This window comes from Columba livia, chromosome 5, assembly GCF_036013475.1.
Source record: "Columba livia isolate bColLiv1 breed racing homer chromosome 5, bColLiv1.pat.W.v2, whole genome shotgun sequence".
Taxonomy (NCBI): Eukaryota; Metazoa; Chordata; class Aves; order Columbiformes; family Columbidae; genus Columba; species Columba livia.
The window spans coordinates 29,130,612-29,153,540 of NC_088606.1; the positions used below are offsets into that span (position 1 = coordinate 29,130,612).

Below are 22,929 nucleotides of genomic sequence, written 5' to 3' on the forward strand. Positions count from 1 at the left end.
GGTAGGCCCAGGGAGTCAGGACCTTCAGTCTTCATCTGCAACAAAACCTGCTCCCATTAGTTTAATCGTCTGGACACCATAAGTTATCTACCAGTCTACCCTGTGTATTCATGGGTTGATAAGGAAGTGTTGTTTGGCCATATTTACAAAAAAATCATCTTGTATATTATTTAAAATGAAATCAAATATATATCTTCATACCCATTCTAATTTTTAGTAGGCAAGAAAGAAACTAACTGCACAAAGAGACTATAATGCTCATACAGCACAATGGCCACAGCATTTAACTACTACTGTTAGGAAGAGGAATGGACAGAAAGGTCCCTAGCTCAGCGCACAGAAGCAAAGGTGGAAAAGAGGTGGACTTTCATCACCTGCTTTATTCTCTCTCTCTTTATTTATACAACTTTTTATTTATTTATTATAACTATTACATGTCTCAGCCTCTGGCATAAACACCTTACATATCCTACCAGATAGCTAACAAAAAAGAGACACATAAAAACCATAACTGAAGGTTAAATCAGGTACAAGTTCTGAAGGCAGTATTTTTCTTTGACCCAAGCTGAAGCAATACGGAAATGAGCTATTTTCAGAAAGCAAGCTGCTTTTTTTCTTTTTTTTCCCCTTTTTTTCCTGGGACCTGGAGGGAAAAAACAAACAAACAAACAAAAAGAGCAAAAATTCCATGCTCACACTATGAGGAATTTGACTATTTACTTGCTGGAGAAAAATAAACCTTAACTATATATTACATCCCCTTACTGAAAATCCAAAACAATAGAGGTGAACCTTTGAGACAGCAAAGTGGGAGCACATGACTAACTACTTCTCTCCTCTGATGATGTTTATATGATCTCTCCACACATGATAACAAAGTAAGAGATCTTGGGAATTATTCTTCTTCTACCAGCACAGAACACACACAGTCCTCCTTGATGAAGGCCAGCAACTATGTATGTCCGTTCCAATACGTCATTCAAAAAGGCGAATATTCGTCTTTAGAAAGTTACCAAATGAAAAATTCTAATGGCAATTCTGTATCTATCATCTCCCATTTCTAAGGAAAAACAGTTGGTAAAGCAGAGATGATCAAACTCCAGCATATGTCTGTCAAAATCTAGATGCATCACAGCAGGGTTTCAAACTGGAATATTGCATAAACATGACACAATGGTACTAAACCCCCTTCTTTTCCTGATAACTAAGAGTCAGCGAGAGGTGACGCCAAGTGAGGCTGATCTTGACAGCTTCTTTGTACAATTAGTGGAGAGAGATATAAGAGATAAAAGGTTTCTTCTGAGACTATTTCAGACTCCTTAACTTAAGCTTATCTTCTGAATCACTAAGTCTTCACAGATGACCCCTTCTCCCAGTGTATCACTGTTCAAACTACAACCTCTCCATTGCCTTCCCTGCAGTCTGTGACAATGTGTTGATGGTCTGCCCTGTGACACAGCTGGAGTATGTCCTGCACATCTCTAACAGCACCTGTTGTTCTGCAACAACGGGATGTGAAGGATACAACCACAATCTTCCTACAAAAGCATCTTGCCATAGAGCCAACTTTAACATTTAACGTTCAAGATCACTGGAATTCTATAGCAACCATGTTTGCTGCAATGCCTCTAATATCAAGACCCACAATATTTAAGAAGAACCACGGGCATCTGTCACTGGCAAGAGGAGTTGTCTAGAGCCTACCCTAGGACACCATTGGACCTGTTGATCACTTATTTTACCTTCTCAAAAGTCAGCACAAAATGCTGTGGCTATTTTTGGTACAATGTATTAGAAACATATATAGAAAATTTAAAGCCACCACCTAACCTTAAATATGCAAAAGGGTTACAAATGTATACAAACAAACATTTCATATCTATATTTTATACTGATAGTTAACATATATTGTATATATAGATGGAACATATAATCTATGTATTTATAAAAATACGAATTACATATATATATATATATGTATATATATATACATAAAGTCAGGAGATTATAAACTGGTATACTTTACTACAACTTTTTTTTAATATAATTTAGATATGTATGCATTGAATGTATGGCCACTGCAAGTTTATTGATATTTAGTGAATCTGGGTTTCACACAGAAAACCTGCTAAAAAGGTTTCCTGTGGTAATTTGTTTCTTGTTTATTTTTTAAAAAGGAATATTACAGTATCAATAATTACTTATGAGGTATACTGATGAGAATTAGCTGGAGAAGAAAACAGTATTTCCTGTATTATGGTTATGAAGTCAAACATCATAGACAAAGCACATAATTCCTATGAGTTTAGGGGGAAAAAAAATTCTCCTGCAATATAAGGTGAAAAAATAAGAAAGTGAATTAAAAATTGACAACTATCTTGGGGAACAGGGTAATACTATTGCCCCATATATTTTTTGCTTGTGATTTATCCACATCCCTCTAAGAAAGCCTAATCCACCAAGCTGCTAAAAAAACCAAACCCCTGTCCACATACAACTTCAAAAATTATGTTGTCGTTGTGCTATTAACACTCCTAATTTTATCTTACTTCAATATATTATTTCCTCTTCTTCCAACAAAAATACTATGAGGCCTCAGGTGAGAGAGAAAGTGGCTTTAGAGCAAACACGTGCACAGACACAATGCGCAGGTGGTTCCTCCTGGTGTGGGGCTGAACCTGTGAGACTCCTTGAGGCACGATGCTGGGCTTTTGTAAGGCTACATGCGCTCAGGATTACTGGACAACCTCAGAGAAGAAAAATATCTGGAGAACTGCATAACAGCACTGGAAGAGGCTGCCCAGAGAGGTTGTGGAGTCTCCTTCTCTGGAGACATTCAAGACCTGCCTGGACGCATTCCTGTGCAATCTACTCTAGGTGCACCTGCTTTAGCAGGTGGGTTGGACTAGATGGTCTACAGAGGTCCCTTCCAATCCCAAACATTCTGTGATTCTGTGATTCTCTGACATGATGGAGCCATTTTTATGTTATATAGTAATTGTATAAAATCTTAAATGTTTTCACAACCCAGAACAAAGCCTGTGAAATATTAGACTAAGGTTTCTGAGATACAGTGTGGTAAAGAAAAAGCAGTCCTGGCTGCTTTGGATTTGTTTCTGTATAGGGCTGTTATCCCTTATTTGGCGTTATTGTATGTGAGACTTGTTGCCTCTCAGGAGGCAGTGACGACCTGGTTCAGGAACAACACGGCGACCGAGACTTTATGGGTGAATTGTGAGTGCAAATTCACAAGCCACTTCATGAGATGTTTTTAATTAGCTGATTCATATGAACCTTTACAAAATCTGCTGTAATACTGCATCTGATCCAGTGTGTCAAGAAACAAGAATAAACAACTTAAACTCCTCTAGACCAAAGAATGAGATTTTGAAAGGTTGTGCTAAGGGTCATGTGAATCAGAACATGCCCATATTTTGGAGTATCCTATGGCTTCTTTACTCAGTTCAGGGTATTGAAGAACATTGCAGCACCAGCGTTGTCCATGATGTTTAAACGCACATATAACAGCAGAAGTATAATACCTTTTCTTAGGGACTCTTGGCCCAATGATTAAGTAAGAGTGCTGCTATATTTCAGCTATTCTTACTTGTCCTTCAGAAAATGTGAATAATTTAGTATATCTGAGATTAATCTTGAGCCCTTTCTACTTTGTTTGGACAGTAGGCAGTACTAGGATATAGAAAGCCATGAAAGTTGTGATCTTCATTATCCTTTGGAAATAATTAAGGTGCTATTTCCCTTTTTTAAAAACTGAAAATGTTTGATGAACAGAAAATGGCTTTGGGTAATTTACTGCTGGACATACGCGCTCAAACAGTCACAGCCGAGTGTGCCAGACTGTTGCTTCAGTGCTCAATATCTGACAATGCTTTAAGTTCTCACTGCTTGGGACCTTATCCTACCGCTTTACAGCAGGGCACAAAGACAGAGCATGTGGGGTTGACTAAGACGCTTGACGTGATGACTGTAAAATGTCCACGTTTTGCAGCTGTAGTAAGGAATGGTGATGACAGCTATGTGGTACACATTTACTTTTGTTTGAAGTCGAATGCCTCTTTCATTCTAGACACACTGCTTTAATCTCCCAAAAGCTGTGCTGGCTTTTGCTACAAGCTCAGTAAATACTGCTTTCCTACAATGTGAAGTTCATCTTCAATGTCATGCTGGGAAGAAATAGGAGAAACTCACTCTTGTGAAATGCATCAAGCAAGTTCTTTCAGAAATACAGGGAGTTTGCTCCACAGAAATCACAACGCTGCCTTTAAAAACGTATGTTTACATTTGAAATATATTATGGAAGCAACCCATAAAATGTAAATATATTTTTCATATTATTTTTTTATCCATTCTCTGGGCTTACTTTGTAATTCTGTAGGTGCGGTAATCCATGTTGTCCTGTTGTAACTGTATTAGACATTAAAACTTATCTTTTCTCTGATTTATGTAAGACTTTTCACCAACAATTATTTTTGTGTTCGCTTTTGAAAATATAAAATTTGCCAGAAACAGTGAGGAATTTAATCGTATTACAAAGTCAAACATATGGACCAATGAAGGACAATATGGCTGTTATACAATGTGTCACAAAAGAGTTTTCACTCTGTTTTCTGGTGCAAATGAAGTGAAAATACTTGTGTAGGAAAAGTTAACTGATTTCATCACCCCCTGCAATAAGAGACTATGAAACTTGTCTGTGTCAGGTCCTGAACTCACTTAGTTGATGTTCTAATAGCAGTTGGATTTTTACTGCTGCTTGTGGTATCAGGCATTTTTGAGACTTCTTGTACAAAACAGTTGATTTTCCTACCTACTGTGGAAAGTTGTAGAAGTTCATAATCTGCTGGGAAACAAACAAACAAACAAACAAACTAGCCTAGCACATGGAAACTACTGAACTTCATGAAGAACAGTAACTGAAGTTAGAGTTGTGCAAAACTTAGCTCAGTCTTTTTACTATACATGACAGTTAAACACATCGCACAACGTCAAAGACAAAGAATAAATTCCATTGAGACATGAATCAATCTATATATGTAGACATAATAAGTGCTGTAATTTAGTATTGCTAATGAATATCTCCATTTATATTATTTAGCAGAATAATCTTTCTCTTTTTTTTTTATTAAAAAAAAAAAAAAAGTACTACATATGCTTTGCTAGAAAAAAGAAAAGCTTTCACTTTGAGACATAATTTGGGACACAATTTGCCAGTAGCTTTAACATCATATTTTAAAAAGGTGGTGATTTTTGCAAGGTAGCCTAAAAGTTTATTAGCAAAATATAATTACTATTCTGATTGCAATTAAAAAGCCCTTCCAAATGGGTCAACATACCTAAGTGCTATCTGCAATCATTTAGATTTTAACATCATGGTTATTACTTATTATCAGGCTGCACAATGAGATATTGATTACTTTTAACCTTTAGATCCGAGAATTCAGTAAAAGTCGAGGTAGTAGCACAGCCTACCCTTCCTGCCTGGTAAACTTATGACCTTTAGTGGAATTCTAATGCTTCCTATTGGCAAGGCAAATATGAAATTAGTTTATTCTCTTGGCTCATACAGAAATGATGACATACCTAAAAATACCACATGTACAGCAGATTTGTAGTTACCACCTACAAGGGGCTCAATCCTGCAGTGTGCTGAGAGCTTCCTCTGGAGTGATGATCATCATCTTCTCCCACTGACTCTTTTAGCAACTCGGTGCAGGCACTGACAGATCACCAGACAGACAGAAGGAATCCCAAACCACGCAGAATAAGCAACGTAGGAGCAGAAAAGTTCACGTTTTCTAGTTTATAACCAATCCCCTAAGCATACTGTCCAAATATATCACTCTACAGGCTGTTAATCTTTTAATAAGTTTTCTTTATATGGAAAATCTGCTTGAAATAAAGACTGAATTGCATAGTAGCTTCAGTAGGTACGCAGGACTCGTTTTAAATGGAACAAAGTAATCCAATTAAACTAATCTGGTTTACAAGTTAAAATGATACGAAGCACATTAATTCATCCTTATAGGCTGCTGCTATTTGAGCCCTCTCTCTGCACGGCATTTGGAACTGCTTTGCACATTTGTATCCTCTAACAGCAGAGAACTCAGTCCCCCAGTTCAGGAGAATTATGGGCAAGAGAAACATATAACTGTTATGTGTTAAATTAATTTGCAGAACACTTGGCATTATTATTGCCAAGTAGTCAAATTGTTCCAAGTTGTTCCGGAAGGTTGTTATTAATAGTATGTTTTCTGAGGAAAGTTCTGTCTACTTTTGGAACTGCATTTCTGTTGCCAAGGAAACTCCTTGAAGCACAGCATTCTAGGAGCACACTGCTGCTTTTGTTTGCCAGTATCCTATTCATATCATCTAAGTAAGCACTTTACATACTTCAGCCTCCGGTTTCAAATGTTTAAGTTTTTATATATTTATATTACTGCATTAAATATAGTTTGGCCTTCTTTTTAAACTTGGGAACTCTTGTAAGATTATTTTAACAGTTGCATTACAGGACATGGTTTGTGCGTTTTGTGTTGGGTTTTTTAATTTTTTTTTTTTTTTCACAAGTTTGCAATAAATTGGTTTTAATTTGAATAATAGCTCCATAGGTTATAGCACTAGTCCTTAAGTGTTAATTATCTTTTCACTGTGAAATTAATGTAGTCATTTCTTACTGACTCCTCTACACCATTATTGAAGTGCTGAGGAAAACATGTCATTGAGTTCTGAGCCAGAACTGTTGTTGTGATTAATCCTGGTCACATGGCCAATCTCTGCCAAAAGGAGATCACTGAAAAAAGGTGACAAAGACAGTGATTTCCTGTCAGCAAAGAGTACGACAGGGCTGTCTAGAAGTGATGCAAATGAGGGAAACTTTCACCAGGGTTTGTTTGATCCACTCGGGGCCACAGCGCGCTGCGCCAGGCGGGCGGCTGGATGGAGCAGCAGCACACCCAGAGGAGAGAGCGGGCTGCACCTTCCCAGGAGGGAAACAAAAACTGCTGGGACACTTCCCCCCCTTCTCCTCAACTTTTTATGAAGGGTATCCTTAGCTTTTGATGTGTATTGTCGTGTTATTTAATACGGTGAACCGCTTCCCTTTGATGAAATCCTCTCGCAGTTAACCTGTTCAAAAGCCGTGGCAAATAAATGTTTTCAAAATTTTCACACTACTGCATAAGGGTCTCTTTCCACCTATCATGACCATCGTTGCTGAAGACTTACTAGTACAAGACTTACAGTTTGTATTAAAAACACCATACACTGTTTGTAATCAGACAGAAAAATACAGTTTCTTTTAAAGTGTTAATTTTATTCTGAACTTACTAATAATTTTAACAATCATACTGGGGGTTTAATCTAACACAATTAAGTTTTGCAATTAATCTTCTGAGGAAAATGGAAAGAATTATCATTAACTTTTCTGCCTAGTGTACTCATTTCTAATCTTTACAGTTCCAGTAAATACTGATTTGCTTCGTTTTTGAACATTCAAGGTACAGAATTACTTCCCACTAAAGGGCTAATTAACAGAGTTTAAATTCTTTGGGTTTGATCCTCCAGCAACAGCATATGAATACAGCTGAAGCCAATGCAAGTTCTGTGTACTTAAAGCTTATGAGATCAGGCTCACATGCAGTAGATTAAAATGAAATAAACATGATACATTTGGCATTAAACGGAGCTATAACAGCAGTACAAAGAAGCAAGAGTCCAAAAACATGGAAATGCTCCTTTCAATTTTTTCTTAGTTAATAGCTAAAACATTAGAGGACAAATAAATTGTCAGCAATTCATATTGTGACTGCCATTTTATCAAACACTAGTTGATTTTCAAAATCGTTAGCTAGTTGAAGACTGTAAAGCTGAAATCATTGAGGGCTATGGGAATGAAGTAAGAAAGAAGAATTTTCTCTTTTTGTAAATCTTTGCACTAAAACATAGGAAATCTAGAGAAAGTCATACATACATATTCAGAGTTTAAAAATATGGCTGTGCTGCTCCTATTATATTAAGGGGAAAATAAAACCTAGTTAAAGAGAAATAATATGGATCCTAATAAAACACTAGAAAGCTCCTAGAATATTACAAAACAAAATTAAGCTGAGAGTTGGCTTAAATCTATATTAAATCTGAAAACAGAGTACTGGGAAAATAGTCTAACCATGAAAATACATTTTACTTTTCCATGTGCAATTTTAGCATTTATATATTGCATTATGCTTCTTTGGTGTATGCTTTTCCCTTCTGATTTACCTGTTTTATCATTGCTCCTTCCCCTTCACAGACTCCTTAGGGGCAATGATTACTGGTGGTAACAGCGATATCCCAGCAGGTTGGCTGCCAGCTCAATAACTGAGAAGGGGATCTGCGTGTTTAGGAGAATCCACCAAAATGCAGAGGGTGCAATTAACAGGTTCACATTTGAAGCTGTAACTGATAAAGAATAACTAAAGCAAGACCTGTGTTTTCGCAGCACCCCGCATCACTGAGGAATTCTGATAATAACAGCTGCCCGCATTTCTCCTCAGGTTTCTCTGCCTGCAGCCCAGCAGGGCTGTGTTCACTGGGAGGTGTCGGCAGCGCTCCTGCCCCTTCGCTGGGAGCTCATCCAGCTCTGTGTAACAGCCTTCAAATAAAAAGGGTGTCACTATTGATTAGAAGAGAGGTTTACTAGGCTAGTTGTATAGAACTGTTAATACTGGTTTTGAGGGCATGATTCATTGTTACATGAATCTCTGAAATTAAGGATGCCAAAGATCTAGTGATAAGGGATGATAAAGACCCAGTGATTTAACTCACACCCGCTTTGCTCCTGCAGAATTGTTCCCTCAATTACATTTGCTAATGTTTTCTTTTGTCTACTCTTAAACGTCTGAAATTATGGGGCTTTCACACTTCTGGATGTGTTTTGTTTTGTTTGTTTGTTTTGGTTTTTGTTGTTGTTTCTTTGTTTTGGGGGGTTTTTCTTGAAAGGCTAATAGATCTTGGTGCTATACACTCAAGCTTTTTACATTATCTGCTAATACTCCTCCTGCTTTATGGACACTTCATAGTCGTCTCTTAACCAACCTTCACAAATCTAGTTAAGTCTTTCCTTCAATCCTTAACAATTTGCTTGCTGCTTTCACTAGAAAGGGATATGCAGTTAATATTCACAGTGGGAAGGCAGGTGGTCTGTTCCTTCCTTATTCAAGTGGTTTTGCAGTGACCAGATAGGGGCTCTGTTAATTAGCCCTCCCTGTAGAAACTGCAGAGCAAACAAGCTGCCCGTGCTTCGGAAGCAGTGCTGGTTTGTCTATGCTGCACAGACTACAGACTCGGCTACTCTCTCTGGCACAACTTTCTGTTGTCAGAAGTGTCATGTCTATCATAATACAGAATTTCATAAATTTAAGAAACTATCACATCCCATTTTGAATACACAGTCTTCCTCATTTTGCTGCCATACTGTACTGCAAACTAATTCTTCAGTTATTGCCCTCTTTTATTTTTTCTCACCATGCATTATTATCCCAGCCTTACCACCTACAATTATATTGAATGATTACTTTTTGATATGGGAAAGAGAAGTATCCTAAATAGCACCTAAAACACTTGGGCTGGCTGCTTCAGCTTTACTCCTTTTCATGTTGATGGATGGATTGTTTCCTTAAAATTTATTGATTTTTTTAGTATAGGACTATAACTAGTGGTTAGATTAGGCATGGTACAAGCAATTTTTATATGGACAGGCACAACCACAACACCTTATTTTAGGCTTGCAAGGAAATTTTAGCCATTTCTGACATTGTTTATTTCTGAGCCTAACCAGAGCCTGGACTGTTAATGTGTGATTAAGTCAAGAATTTAGAAAGTTAGGAAGAAGTCATTAGCAAGAATTTATTTTTTTCAGAGCAAGAAATGCAGGCCACTGAATTAAATTCCCTTGCAGCCTAAATTAAGATGGACCTGAACCATATTTCTATTTATAAACATATTTGAACTCATGTAACAACCCTCTCTTACTGGGTCTTTTCAATAAAAGGAGTAAAATTAGAAAGAATAAAATGCAAGAAGACCATTAAGAAATTAGGATGCCCAAGCAAGAAAAAATAAAGAATATTTAAGAAATTATCAAATCATGCAATCATAGAAGAAAGAAAACAACTTCTATTTGACCTTGAATGTACCATTTATTCAATAAGAAATAAAAAAAAGCTAGAGGGTAGTTGTTTCTTGTCATTATACTGTTGCTGATTCTGTGGTTAGTTATTAATTTTATTTTTTATGATTCACAATCTGCTCTTTGAAATATGCCATATGCTCAAAGCAATTCAAGGATGACAACTGTCAGAATTACTCCAATAAAAATTGCCTAAATGAGGAAGATTTACTGCAGTCTGATATTTCTGTTGAAATCCCCTCCTTTCTTTCCCCCACCGCCCCTCAGACCTGTAGACTACAGCTTCTCAAATACACAGTGAAGCCTGAGTCAATTTTAGCATCAAATCACAGCTTTTGGGGAACTTCTTGAAAGTACTGTCTATTTTAAAGAAGTGATAAAGCTTCTGGGCTAAGGCTGCTATGACAAATAAGAGAAACCATGTGTGTGTGTGTTTATGTATATACATGTATGTGTTAAATGAAGACCCTATAATTAGTATGCAAATTCAAAATAACTTTGCTGAAATCACAAGCAAGCATGATGACTTAACATGTCAATGTCTGCTTTATGTATATCTAATAAAAAATAAATCGGAAGAGTCCTGTATTCTGGCAGCAGCAAACCAAAATCAAGGCAAATTTCTTCCCAGAAGAGGTCTGAAAGGTGGATAAAAATCCAGCTGAAAGCTCCAATCAAAACACATTTTGTTAAATGCTACCATTTCGTTTTTTCCTTCATTTTGTTTCAGTCTATTTATTAATGCAGTTTCATTTATTTCTATTCATCTCGAAGACAAATCTTTGTCCTTCTATAGAATTACACCAAATAGAATGTGATAAAGGGAACTTTCTTGCAATTATGATGTCGGTGCAGCCTGTCAGCGCACAGGGGATGGAAATGAGGTTGGGGACAGGGAAGGGAATTCTAATAGACACCATGATACATACAATGAACGCAGAGATATCCTGTGAGAGAAAGACTTGTCAAGCTAATCAGATCTTCTATAGCTAGGTAAAGGCAGTAACGGTAGCGCTAACCTTGTAAAGATGCTGCTGCTGCTCCTCTGACATCATCAGGTCATGGCTGTCCATCACGATGGATTCCATGTCAATCAGCCAATCCCAGAGCTCCTGGTATTCTGAATCAAAGTCCAAAAGGCTGTAGATAAGGAACAAAATGTATTATGCATAAATACTGTGTAGTTGTTAAAATCTTGTATTAGAATAATATATTCTTGAAAACTCATGATGTTCCTAGTTATATTTCTAAAGAGACATTCTGTATTATACAGAGTGGATGAAAATGAAAACTGAAATCCAATTTAAACCAGTGCCATGACCTAAATTCAGTGGCTGATGCCAAATCCTGACAACTGTTGGCATACTGCATTTTCTTCAAAATATTTGAAATAGAAATCTCCCATAGATGTTGCTGTTTAATGGTTTTTAAAGTGCTGACTTTATATTGAGCAAACTTTGCAACAATCATCTTGATATAATTCATATAAAAATACTATTTTCATCAAAAAATGACTCAATCCATTCAGCCGTCCCTCTGCTGTCTATCTGCCTATCTCTGTAAATATCCTACATTTATTTTCATGGATGAGTAGCTAGCATTTCAACTTAACGCCTTAAGATAGGCTTGAGTGAATATGGTAAGCCAGTGAGAACTAAGGCCAGATACAGTATTAGACAGGTGTTCCCTACAGACATGTAAGAAACAAAGGTAAGGACAGGAAGTCAAAACAATGAATCCTTGAATAGCCAGCAATCATTAAAATTCAAAGGAGGATCACGACGGTTTTCAACAAAATAAATCATTAGAATAAGGAGCTTAAAAGGATTAATGTGATTCTCTATTGAAAGCCTGGTGAATAAGCATAGATTCTTCTAAAACACTGTGATACAAGACAGAAGGTACATGCTGAAAAACTGCACATTCGTCAAAAAGATACCCCTTGAAAAGGATCTTAAAACTTGCAAAATTTGAACTAACAAAAGCCTTGTCAGTAGTATCAAAAAACTCCCATATTGAACAAACAATAGTGCATGTTCCACTAAAGCTAATTTCTCCAATTATTAACCTTTTTTTTTTTTTAAGCAATGCCATTAAAAAATAGCAGTATTTCAACAGAGAGACAATAAATTAACATGCTTTTAATATTATTAATACTATCACAGTTTCAGTTGTTAGTAACTAGAGTGCCAGATGCACGGCAATTTTGAAAGCTTATAGATAAAGTTGTGAGTAGGACTGTCTTTCTGCAAGAAAGCAAGCAAGAGAGAAGAGAGCATTTGCCTTCTGTATTTTTATTTTCGATGAGCTGACAACAAAGGAAGTCTTGTATAATGCACAAGTGTTGATTCCTGCTTCTGAAGTAACTCTCTAGTTTAATCCACTGTACTTAGGATACTTTTACTCAATAATTTATGAGGTGCACTTGCTTAAAATTGCTTGCTGCCCTGAAAAGGTAAGCAATGATGCTATTATAAAGAAGAGCAAGCATAAAAGGGCAAGTTACTATTGTTGAAATATAATAGTTTCATTTGGAGTTCAGGGCTTTTCTCCTGTTCCGGGAGGTATTTGACTCAGATATCATTCTGAAACTAAAAAAAAAAAACCAAAACTGAGCTCCATTTTGAATGGTGTATTTGCAGTGATACTGAATCTTTATCCCTTCCCCAGAAAACTGTATAACCATTCTGTATCTTCAGTATCTACTGCTCCTTCTTTTCCATTCTGTCTTATCCAAATATTATCCCAAGTGATAAAACTGACAGGTAGTTATTAAAACATATGTTTTATGATATCAGAGACTAGATTTCATCTCTGTCATGGCTTAACTTCAGCTGGCAACCAAGCGCCATACAGCCGCTCATTCGTTCCCCCCACCTCAGTGGGATGGGGGAGAGCATCTTGTGTGTTAGGATAAAGACAACTTAATAGGACAGTAAAGAAAGATAAAATAATATTAAAAAAAAAAAAAAGTATATACAAAACAAGTGATGCACAATGCAATTGCTCATCACCAGCACATCTCTGAGCAGTGATTGCCCACACCCAGCCAACTCCCCCAGTTTATATACTGAGCATGATGTTATATGGTATAGAATATCCCTTTGGCCAGTTTGGGTCAGCTGTCCTTGATGTGCCCAATCCCATCTTCTTGTGCACCCCCTCGTTAGGAAACCATGGGAAGCTGAAAAGTCCTTGGCTGTTTAGCAACAACTAAAAACATCAGTGTATTACCAACTTTATTCTCATACTAAATCCAAAACACAGCATTACACTAGCTCCTAGGAAGAAAATTAACCCTATCCCAGCTGAAACCAGGACAATCTCATATAAGTCAGTACAGATTCCATTGGACTTGAGTGGTTTGTACCAGGGAAAATCTCAATCAAGATATGAAGATGATGGGAATCAAAGCCTACATCTAACGTTTGTGACCTGCTGCCGCCAGAATGGGATGGGATGCCTTTGGAAACTGCACCAGGAAGTGGACTGGGATTTTACTATAATGGGCAGAACATGTTCTGGATCCAAACAACTGCTTTGCATCTATAGAACTATATTTTAGTTTCGGTTCAATTTTGTCTTTATTGGTGTAATAGAATGAATCAATACTTTAAAGACATACAAACCCACTTTTCTTTGATCTTCATAAAACCCAGATAGGACTAGGAAATAGCTGAACATTTTGATTTCTAGCTAAAGTTATAAACAAAAAGTCAAAACAAAGCAAAGAGTGAGAGAAACACGATTCACTGGAAAAAGCCCAGAAAGGGATGCAATATGTAATGGGCACTGTTTCCTTCCATAGTTTACATACTGTGTCTATTCCTCTTTTTTTTGGTTGTCTGCTGTAAAATAAAGTCATCTGGGAGCATTTTTAAGCCAGCCAGCTATGGCGGTTATTTGCCTGAGCCTGAAGATAGTGAAGACAGCCTACAAGTCATCATCTATGTGTTTTTCTTTGTTGTTGTTGTTGTTTAATTTGATTGCAATATTTTTAATAGTTCTAAAATAACTCTGATTAAAAAAAAAAAAAAAGTTTTGTTTTTAAAACAAATGCCTCACTTCTAAATGGATGGGTCTACTTATTACTATTATTTGGAAGAGGATGTAAGTTACTAAGCCACAGAAAACATATTCAGAAAATCCAGCAATTATATGATCAGTGAGAGGTTAAGATTAAAATGTACCTGTCCGTATTTCTGTAGTATATTGAATATTTCTTTTTTATTCAGAATCTAGTTTTCCTGGGCTTAGCAGATATTTTTTTCATTTTGCCAGAGGCAGAATCAGGGAAAGCATAACTTCTGAAATACTGATGTGTGTTACAAATGCAAGAACTATAGAAAAGATCTGAGTTTGGTTGATTATCCAAATTCACTAATCACTAAAAAAGAAGAAATCAGGTCATCTGCTTATGGAAAAAAAAAATCTCTATTAAAACTACTTAAACATTGCCAACAAGAATGCCTAATATTAGTTAAAGGACAAGTAACTCCGGCTTCCTTAATATAGGTTTGTTGGTTAATAAGCTAAAACCATTAGGTACATAATAACTAAAATGACATTAAGAAGTATATTTTTATCTTGGTAAACAGGGAATCAGATATGCAGAGTTGCATGTCTAATCCCTTGAACCCTAAACATATTTCTTAAAATGTGGACATCAGTTTATTATTTTGAATGAAAATTCATGAGCACCTTTCTCATGAGAAAACCAGTTCGTCTGTGGCATTAATAAATAAAAAGGAATGCAAAGCTATTTCCATCAGCCTTTTTCCCCATGTTTAACACATACTTCCAGTTTGTATTATTTCTTTGATGGCATAACTCACATGGTATGTAGAAATACTCTAAACACACTGGTATGCCTACCAAAAAAATTCAGCCAAACAAAAAGTTCTTTCAAGCCTCTGGGTCATCATTTTTTTGAATTCCTTTCTGTACATATGTTTTTATTAGCAGGATATAGGAGAAATCAGACAGAATTCTGACCTTAACAGTTTTAAATCTGCCTTATATTCCGCATACTTGAAGCCCCTTTTAATGCAGCAAAGCTGCATCCACGAAGGCCCCATATTAGGTGATGACAGGATCCCAGGATCCGTCCTTCATGTTGTGTAATGGTGTTGTAAATATTGTAACCATATCTCCCAATAGTACCTGTATAAATTCCTCCCTGTGAATGGAATATCTCCAGCCAGATCTGCTATAACGTTTTACAGCTGCTCTCAACTTTCTTGGTCATCTCTTGCTGCCTGGCTAGCTGGTGTTCTCCTGCAGTGGATATTCCATTGTTGAGCCCCTAGGGACTGGATGGACATAAGGGCCCAGAAAGGTGGCCACAACACAGAAAAGGTAGGGAACACTAGTAGATTATCATTCCCGGTAATAAGAATGTAATTATAAGTGCAAACAAGTGCATATAAGAGCCTATTTGCTTTACACATGTGGTATGCAGAGTTACAAACTGGATTTTTCCATGAGGCTTAAAGCTTTATATCTCCTGTCCTCAATAAAACCGAATGTCTGTTGAGGTCTCACTGTCTTACGTCCCCACAAAATTTCAACCTTAAGTCTTGCTCACATTGAACTATGGTTGCAAAATTAGAAGCTGTTTTTGAACATGTAGCCCCCGGTGCACATTTATATACATATACACACCAATTCAGAACAAATTATTTTTATGTCTGGCACTAGCTGCACTGGTGTGTTTGAGAATCTGACAGATTTCTGCATATGTAATCAAGATCTCAGTAATCCTACATAATTAGCCCACATCAACTTTTCTAAAACAGTCATCTTTCTGTATAATAAGAGGGGATGTTTACAAGGTTCATTTATCTTAACAGTCAGTAATTTAATAAAACTGTGTTTCCAAGACCTCAACATTGAGTTAAGAATTGGAAAAGGAAGTTATGAAGATAAAGAGCTCATGAACACCTTGGTCAATGACTTTCCTTGCATAGGAAACTGCAGGCAAAAGTTCTACTGTGTTTACTGGTTATGACAAAACTTGTATCAGGATGATGGTGTATCCAAATAAGCAGAACTAGTTAGCTCCTTCAGACTGCTTTTGCCCCACACTATTATGAACTCACTGGTATTTTCTTATGTTCATTTAAGGGAGATAGCAGTTATTAGATATGGTTTACATTTATTAAAAAACAGACTGAGAAGACCAAGTCAAAGGAAAACACTTAAAATCAAAGCATTCTAGTAAAAAAATGGGATGTTTGAAGTGGTGAACTATATGTCAATGGCTTCACATTCATATTTCCTAGTGACTAGTAGAATGAACTGTCTTGTAGAAGTATTAATCCATTAAAAGATGTTTCCTTGAAAGAATGCTTGGAAACCAAAAGACATGAAGCCATTTGGGGAGAAAAGCCTGAAGCAAAAGGGCACATTACATTTTTTTAAATCAAAATAATAGATTGCTATTCGATAATGTTAGGTAGTCCTGTGAACTAACCATAATTTGGATCTATTATCCAGAACCCATTATTTTTTACATTCATATATGAAAAAATAAATATATTGAGTTTTTCCGTGTCTCTTGGCCTAGGAAGAAAAACCTTGGTTAACCGGAAATAAGAAAAAGTATACCATGTAAAGAAAACCCCCACAGATCAGTGAGAATAAAACAACAAAAAGAATGGTTCCCTACCCATTACTTCCCACTGTGTGAACTTTTGACATATCAGCAAACTCTTCCTTTCGCTTGCTACTACTGTTGTACTGTTCACTGTAGAGCTTTAAGGACATCTGTTCAACAGCATCTCTTTGTGCTTCCAGATAGCATAGCTGAACCTCAGCCTAGAATAAGAAAACAAAGAGGAAAAAAAACACAACAGATATTAGTGGGGTTTGTTTGTGTTTTTTTTTTACTTTCAGAAAGAATGCATTTAAAACAAATACTTTTGGACAGCAACAATTTTAACCAAATTATTCACATCATCATTTTTCTCCTTGCATGACAGTCAAAAAGGTTGAACCATTAATTCAGATAAAAGTACAGTGCATTCCCAAATGCTAGAACTGAACTATTTAGGTCTCTATCAGAGAATATTCCATTTATTCCATGAGCTGTATACCCAATCAAATGCTGCATGAATGTGTCTAGGCTTGAGTGAAAAAGATGTTAGAAATCACACATAATGACAGCATAGGTAGATAAATACAATTACATTACTTCCTGGCTTCAAGACTGACATCGTTAACACATTGCCTGTGCTTCATAATTTATGAAAGCCATACTGCTACAGGTATTTTTTGTTTTAAATAGTAAGTGCAAACAAAACCAAGCTAATCAGTATTATTCAGATTCTGTTTTCTCATATCTGGCATCCACTGCTTACTCAGCAATTTTGATTGCATGAAAAAGGCAATAAGTGAGATTTGCTGTTTTCTATCAGACTCTGTGCCTGGCCAGAAGAATGTTGAACAATATTTGGCATCATAGCTTATTGAATAGACACTTTATTTATTGCAGCTGTGGTGATCAGTTTGATTCTGAGGCTCAGAGAACCAGATGATAAAATCTGCTGTTTGCCACACTTGCCCCTAGGAACAGGACAAAGAACAGAGGGTAGAGTCAGTTCAAAAGCACTTTGGGACCAATACGCTATTGTTTTCTTTTAATATGTTTCACCAAAAGAAATATGCATTGCAAATTGTGATAATGCTTCAAAAACTGCTACATTTGTGTAACTACCTACTCTGTATTTCCCTTAGCAAGAGAAATTTTGTATGAGGACTCTTGCATTTTCTACTGCAGGAGGCAGGGCAGTGAAGAGTTTGCTTGGCTACTGACAGCACAACTGGGTTACCAATCTATGGAACAGCAGCTGTAAAGAGAAAGCAGTGAAAGGCCAAGAGAGGAGAAGGGAATTCTGCAAAATCCAGGAAAAATGCAGGCAAGTGAGGAGAAACTGGCACCGAAGAATGTCAGTAGGGAAAGTCTGAAGGAAGGCTGGAATGTCTTATGCGTATGGTAATAACGGTTACGTATATTTGCTTATGCCTTGCCTTGGTGCAATTTTTCCCTGAGTAATAATGTGGAAATTCCATTTCCTTTTAAAATTTCTCTTTCAAACATTTTCAGCTTTCTTTCTCAGTTGCTTCTGGCAGTGAGATTTTTTTTATATTTGGCAGTAAATCCTGATATGTTTTGGAGAAATTAATACAAACAACAAAAAACACTAGCAATTTTCCAAGGATATAGAAGATAAAAATTCCAAGTATACCATGCAGGTCTTGTAGTGTGCACATAAATGAAATGCAAGGCTTTCATACCTAGTCTAAAATAGTGGAAAATTAAACTACACAGGGTTATCAATGAATAAACATTACTTGAATACAAGACTAACTAGTTGAGACTGTCTAGTTAGAATAAAATATTAAGGTTTGAGAAAGCTACAAAATATACTCCTTCAGAAACTGTCATTAAAACTGCTGTTTATAAACTCAGAAATGATGAAAAGAAGCAAATAAACAAACATGATCACCTTCCTCTTTCCCTTTTAACGGCAGGTACATTTTCCTTTAAGTTGATAATCCCCTCCCATAGTATACAGGGCTTCCTGATCAAATTTCTTTTTTGGAAGGATTTTTCATTATTAAGAATAATCTTCCAGCTGAGTATTTTGTACTGTCCATACAAGGCTATGTATTTGTTCTTTGAATTTATTCTTACCAGAAAGCAGTTACTCACTGATAGTTTTTATTTTGGTTATGGTGACGTGACACTTTTAGTGTAAAGCCATTTTGCGAGTGACCAGTAACTTTCTAAAACAATTATATTATCAATCAAAGTTTTCCATGATTTTTTTAAGCCTAGAGGTGAAATTTTGTGGCAAAATTCAAGCAGATAGTTTCCCTGATTTTCAGGATGGGTTTGGAAATCAAGATGAGTAGTTCTTGCTTTTCTCCTATGCATTTTGGGTGTGTTTGTTTGTTTGTTTGTTTGTTTTTACTTAGCTGTTGTCAAAATTATGTTTACAGCTCCCTGCACCCTCCCTGCCCCAGTACTCCAAAAGGAGGGGATTCAAATGTAGCCTAAACTCTGGAACCTCAAACGTATGAATTAAAACTATATGAACATGTTATATCCCAAACAGCACAACTATCCCCATGCTTAAGATACACCTTTTTTTTTTTTTTTGCATTTTCTAATTTCCTCCTCATATTTTTTTTTTTTTAATAAGAAATGGGAAAAATAAAGAAAACAGCTTTTCATAGATCTCTTGTTCTCTGTTCACCTCCGAAAATATTTGTAAATAGGCAAATGTATATACCTATACTGTATATGAAAAATGAGAGAAGAAAAAGGAGGATTAAATCAAATAGTGGGGGAAAGGAAAAACAGGGTGGCAAAGGTAAGTAAATACATGGAGAAGAATGAATGAGAATCCACTGTTTCTTCCTCACAGCTATAAGGCCCTCTTGTACTGAGGATTATGAAGTCCATCAATATCACACACTATGAATCCTGAATACAAGCAATTGTGTCTCAGTTCTTGTACCTCAGATATATGATCCCTCTATAAATCAACTATTTTTTGTTTTAAACCCAATTCTGTCTTCAACTTTTGCGAATACTTTCAGCAACTCAAACTCAGGCAGTGCAATTTCAGATGGATCTCTCTGATTTCTTTTCTGTATGAATTCATCTGTCTCACTGTTGTACTTAAGCATTTTTTGTCCCTGTTCTACTGATATGAACTGCAAATCCAAAGAGGCTTTGAAGACCTGGAGTAGGTATTGATCAGTTTAACTCTCAAAAACCTACATTCTGCAGAAGCTGAATGAACAGGCACAAGGCACAATCTAGAAAAGAGTATGCAGCACAGACATGCAATAAATCAAATGCAGTTTATTTTCAACTCCAAATCTTGAGTGATAATGACGGACAGGTTGGCAGAACAAAGTAGCAACTTTGTTAATTGCTAATCAAACATAGAAAAGCTATTTACTTTACTTTCTAGCTTATTTTAAGTGTGCATTTTCAGACTGTCTCACATTCACTTTCTTGTTACTTAACACAACTACAAGAACTTAATCTCTACCACAAACACACCTCTATGGACATGGATATCCAGCAAATCCTGAGAAAGTCTCCTGAGATATGCATCATCCCAAATATATATAATAGAAATTGGGTCAGAAGCAATGATTCCTTTACTCTGAGGACCCCATCTTAGAAATGTAATTCAGGGTGGTTTTGGTTTTATGGTTTGTGGGGTTTTTGTTTGATTGTTGTTTTGTTATGTTGTTGTTTTATTTTGTTGTTGTTGTGTGTTTTTTTGTTTGATTGGTTTTGCTGTTTTGTTGTTTTTTTTTTTTCCCAAGAGGATATGGCAAGTCAGAATCAGAGAAAAACTGACCATGGAGAAAAATGTCAAGGAATAATACACAGCAGTTGTTTTCCACTTTATGTCCTCTTCTAAGTGAGCATTTTTGCAGTAAAAACACAATAAAGATGTTGATGACTGGTTGCACACTTCTGCAGATTCTCTAACAGTCACTGTCCTAGCAGGATGGTATGACTTTACAATATTCTATTGTAAATTAAACTGAGATATTTCCAATAATCAAATGACAAAATGCTCTCATTTTCCTGAGCCTGGAGGATCCAATCTCTGAACAAGACTATGAAAAAACAGTAATCTCTGGGGAAAAACAGTGAAAAAATTCCTTACCAGTGCCAAGTATTCAGTTCTAGTGATCGATTAATAATAGTAAATATTTTCAAGGCTATTGTCAGAAAGCTCATTTTCTAAAAAACGAGACCTTACAAATAAACTGAAAGAGCCTGTGGCGCAAAATCTGTTCCTTAAGACTGGCTTTGCATGACAACATAGAAGGTCCTTTATTATACAGATAACTATATAACATGACGGGGTAATCGGTGACAATAGAAATCAATGAAAATACATTGTATTTCTTGTTAGACCTACATGTTAGAATGACCTTACTCTGAAGTGGAGAAAGACAAAACGGGATAGTGGCTGTTATTGTGGGAGGAAGGAGATTGAAAAGTTACATTGTATACAGAGTGTCAAATGAGAGACTCAGAATTTACACCAATGTAAATTGGAGATGAGAACTCAGCGCTAGTGTTGTTCTGCTGCAAAAATTTGTTTTATTGGAATGTACTAGAATAAATATCACTGAATTGGTCTTGAAAATAAAGTATTTTCAGACACTGTTTCCTAGGAGCACAAGTCTTTTCTTATGAACCATGATACTGTAAGCAAACTATTCTGTGTTTTAAATACACAAATTATAATACATTCAGTTGAATTTGATTTATGAAAGTATCCTATCTTGCATTATCTTTTCTCTATAGTGTTGTAGAAAAGCTAAACCACCACTACATCAGACTGTAATTACTACAGAATTCCATACAAAATACAGACATAGTTCGGTTCCTCTGCCATTAGTTGAACTTAAACCAAATAAAAACATTGTATCTCAAATTAAAGCACAAATTTCAGTTTCTGCCAAACAAGGAGGTGGTCAGATGGCATTTTGTAACATGTAGACTTACAATGCTCACCTATACGTGTATTTTATAGAAGTGTAAACTCAGCTGCACCATTCTAAAAGGATGCATGTCCCAGCTTGGCACTCTTTGTAATTGGTAAATTTTTGATTTTGTAAATGTTTGATTGGTAAATGTTTGATTGGTAAATTGGTAAATTGTAATCTTTGTAATTGGTAAATTTCTTGAGAGAGAAAATTTGGAGTAATTTCTTACCAGAATTAAGTTGATCACAGTAGCATTCATATGGTCACATCCGTGCCCTCAAACATTTTTTGTTGCTTTCTGTCACAGTTTTCCGCCTATTTCTCCACATTATAAATTGTGGAGAAGGTTTTATTACAGGACATGAAACAGACCCTGGCTTCGTCACAGATGCAGCTACTGAATAGAAGTATGTTCAGTAGTACAAAGCTCAAAATATCTTCCGTGGAGATGTAACTTACAGAAAGATTTCTTTGGCAGGCAAAGACCCTATACAGACAAACTTGATCATCCACCACTCCATTCCCACAGCCAGAAAACAAGTCTTCTCCTGCTGAAAAGACTTAGGATAGAAGCAGTACTTCCAGTAAGTCATCCCAGCATTTTAAATGCCATTGTGTGACAGAATCATAGAATCATTTAGGTGGGAAAAGACCCTTAAGATCATGGAGTCCACCACTAGGCAGCATTAGCCTTCTTGGACTTCAAGTGACTTTTTGGAAGTACTGTTTCTACCCTAAGGTTAGGCTCTTGTTATTATTGCTGAAGCAGGATGGTAACTTTCCCCCCCACCCTCGCTTAATGAAAATGGGAATCTTGCTGTAGTTTACTTCTTTCTTATTCTGTTACCCTTCCTGCTTTTGGCTCCCCTGCCTCTTCCATTCCTCATCTTGCACACTCTCTTTGGGCCTGAATCAGATTAAAAAATAATCCTGTATCATAAAATGTGTTCACTGAGAACTGAACATTTGATAGTCCTATTACAAAGGACACCTTGTGTTTTGATCATGCAGGAAATTAATTCTGTTAATCAGGGCATGCTTGTTACCAGTTTAAAACTTAGCAAAGTGTTTTTATCATCATAAATCTCAGAAATGCTTTTATATTGGTAATAACTTTATCACTTTAGTTTTCAGTGTACTAAAATAATCACAATAACATGAAACCTCCACATAGAATGAGTAAAATTACAAGACAACAAAATTCTTAC

General features: G+C 36.2%; 1 protein-coding gene across 9 annotated transcripts in view; it reads right to left on the reverse strand.

The window, feature by feature from the left end:
- The window catches only part of AKAP6 (A-kinase anchoring protein 6), a 284,148-nt gene that overhangs the window by 70,919 nt on the left and 190,300 nt on the right, over positions 1-22,929 (reverse strand). For all 9 annotated transcript variants that reach the window (XM_065064088.1, XM_065064084.1, XM_065064086.1 and 6 more), the window contains 2 exons: positions 16,857-17,005; positions 11,206-11,326 (listed from right to left, as the gene is read on the reverse strand). In XM_065064088.1, coding sequence (XP_064920160.1) covers positions 11,206-11,326; positions 16,857-17,005 — 270 coding nt within the window. The remainder of the gene's footprint in view (positions 1-11,205; positions 11,327-16,856; positions 17,006-22,929) is intronic.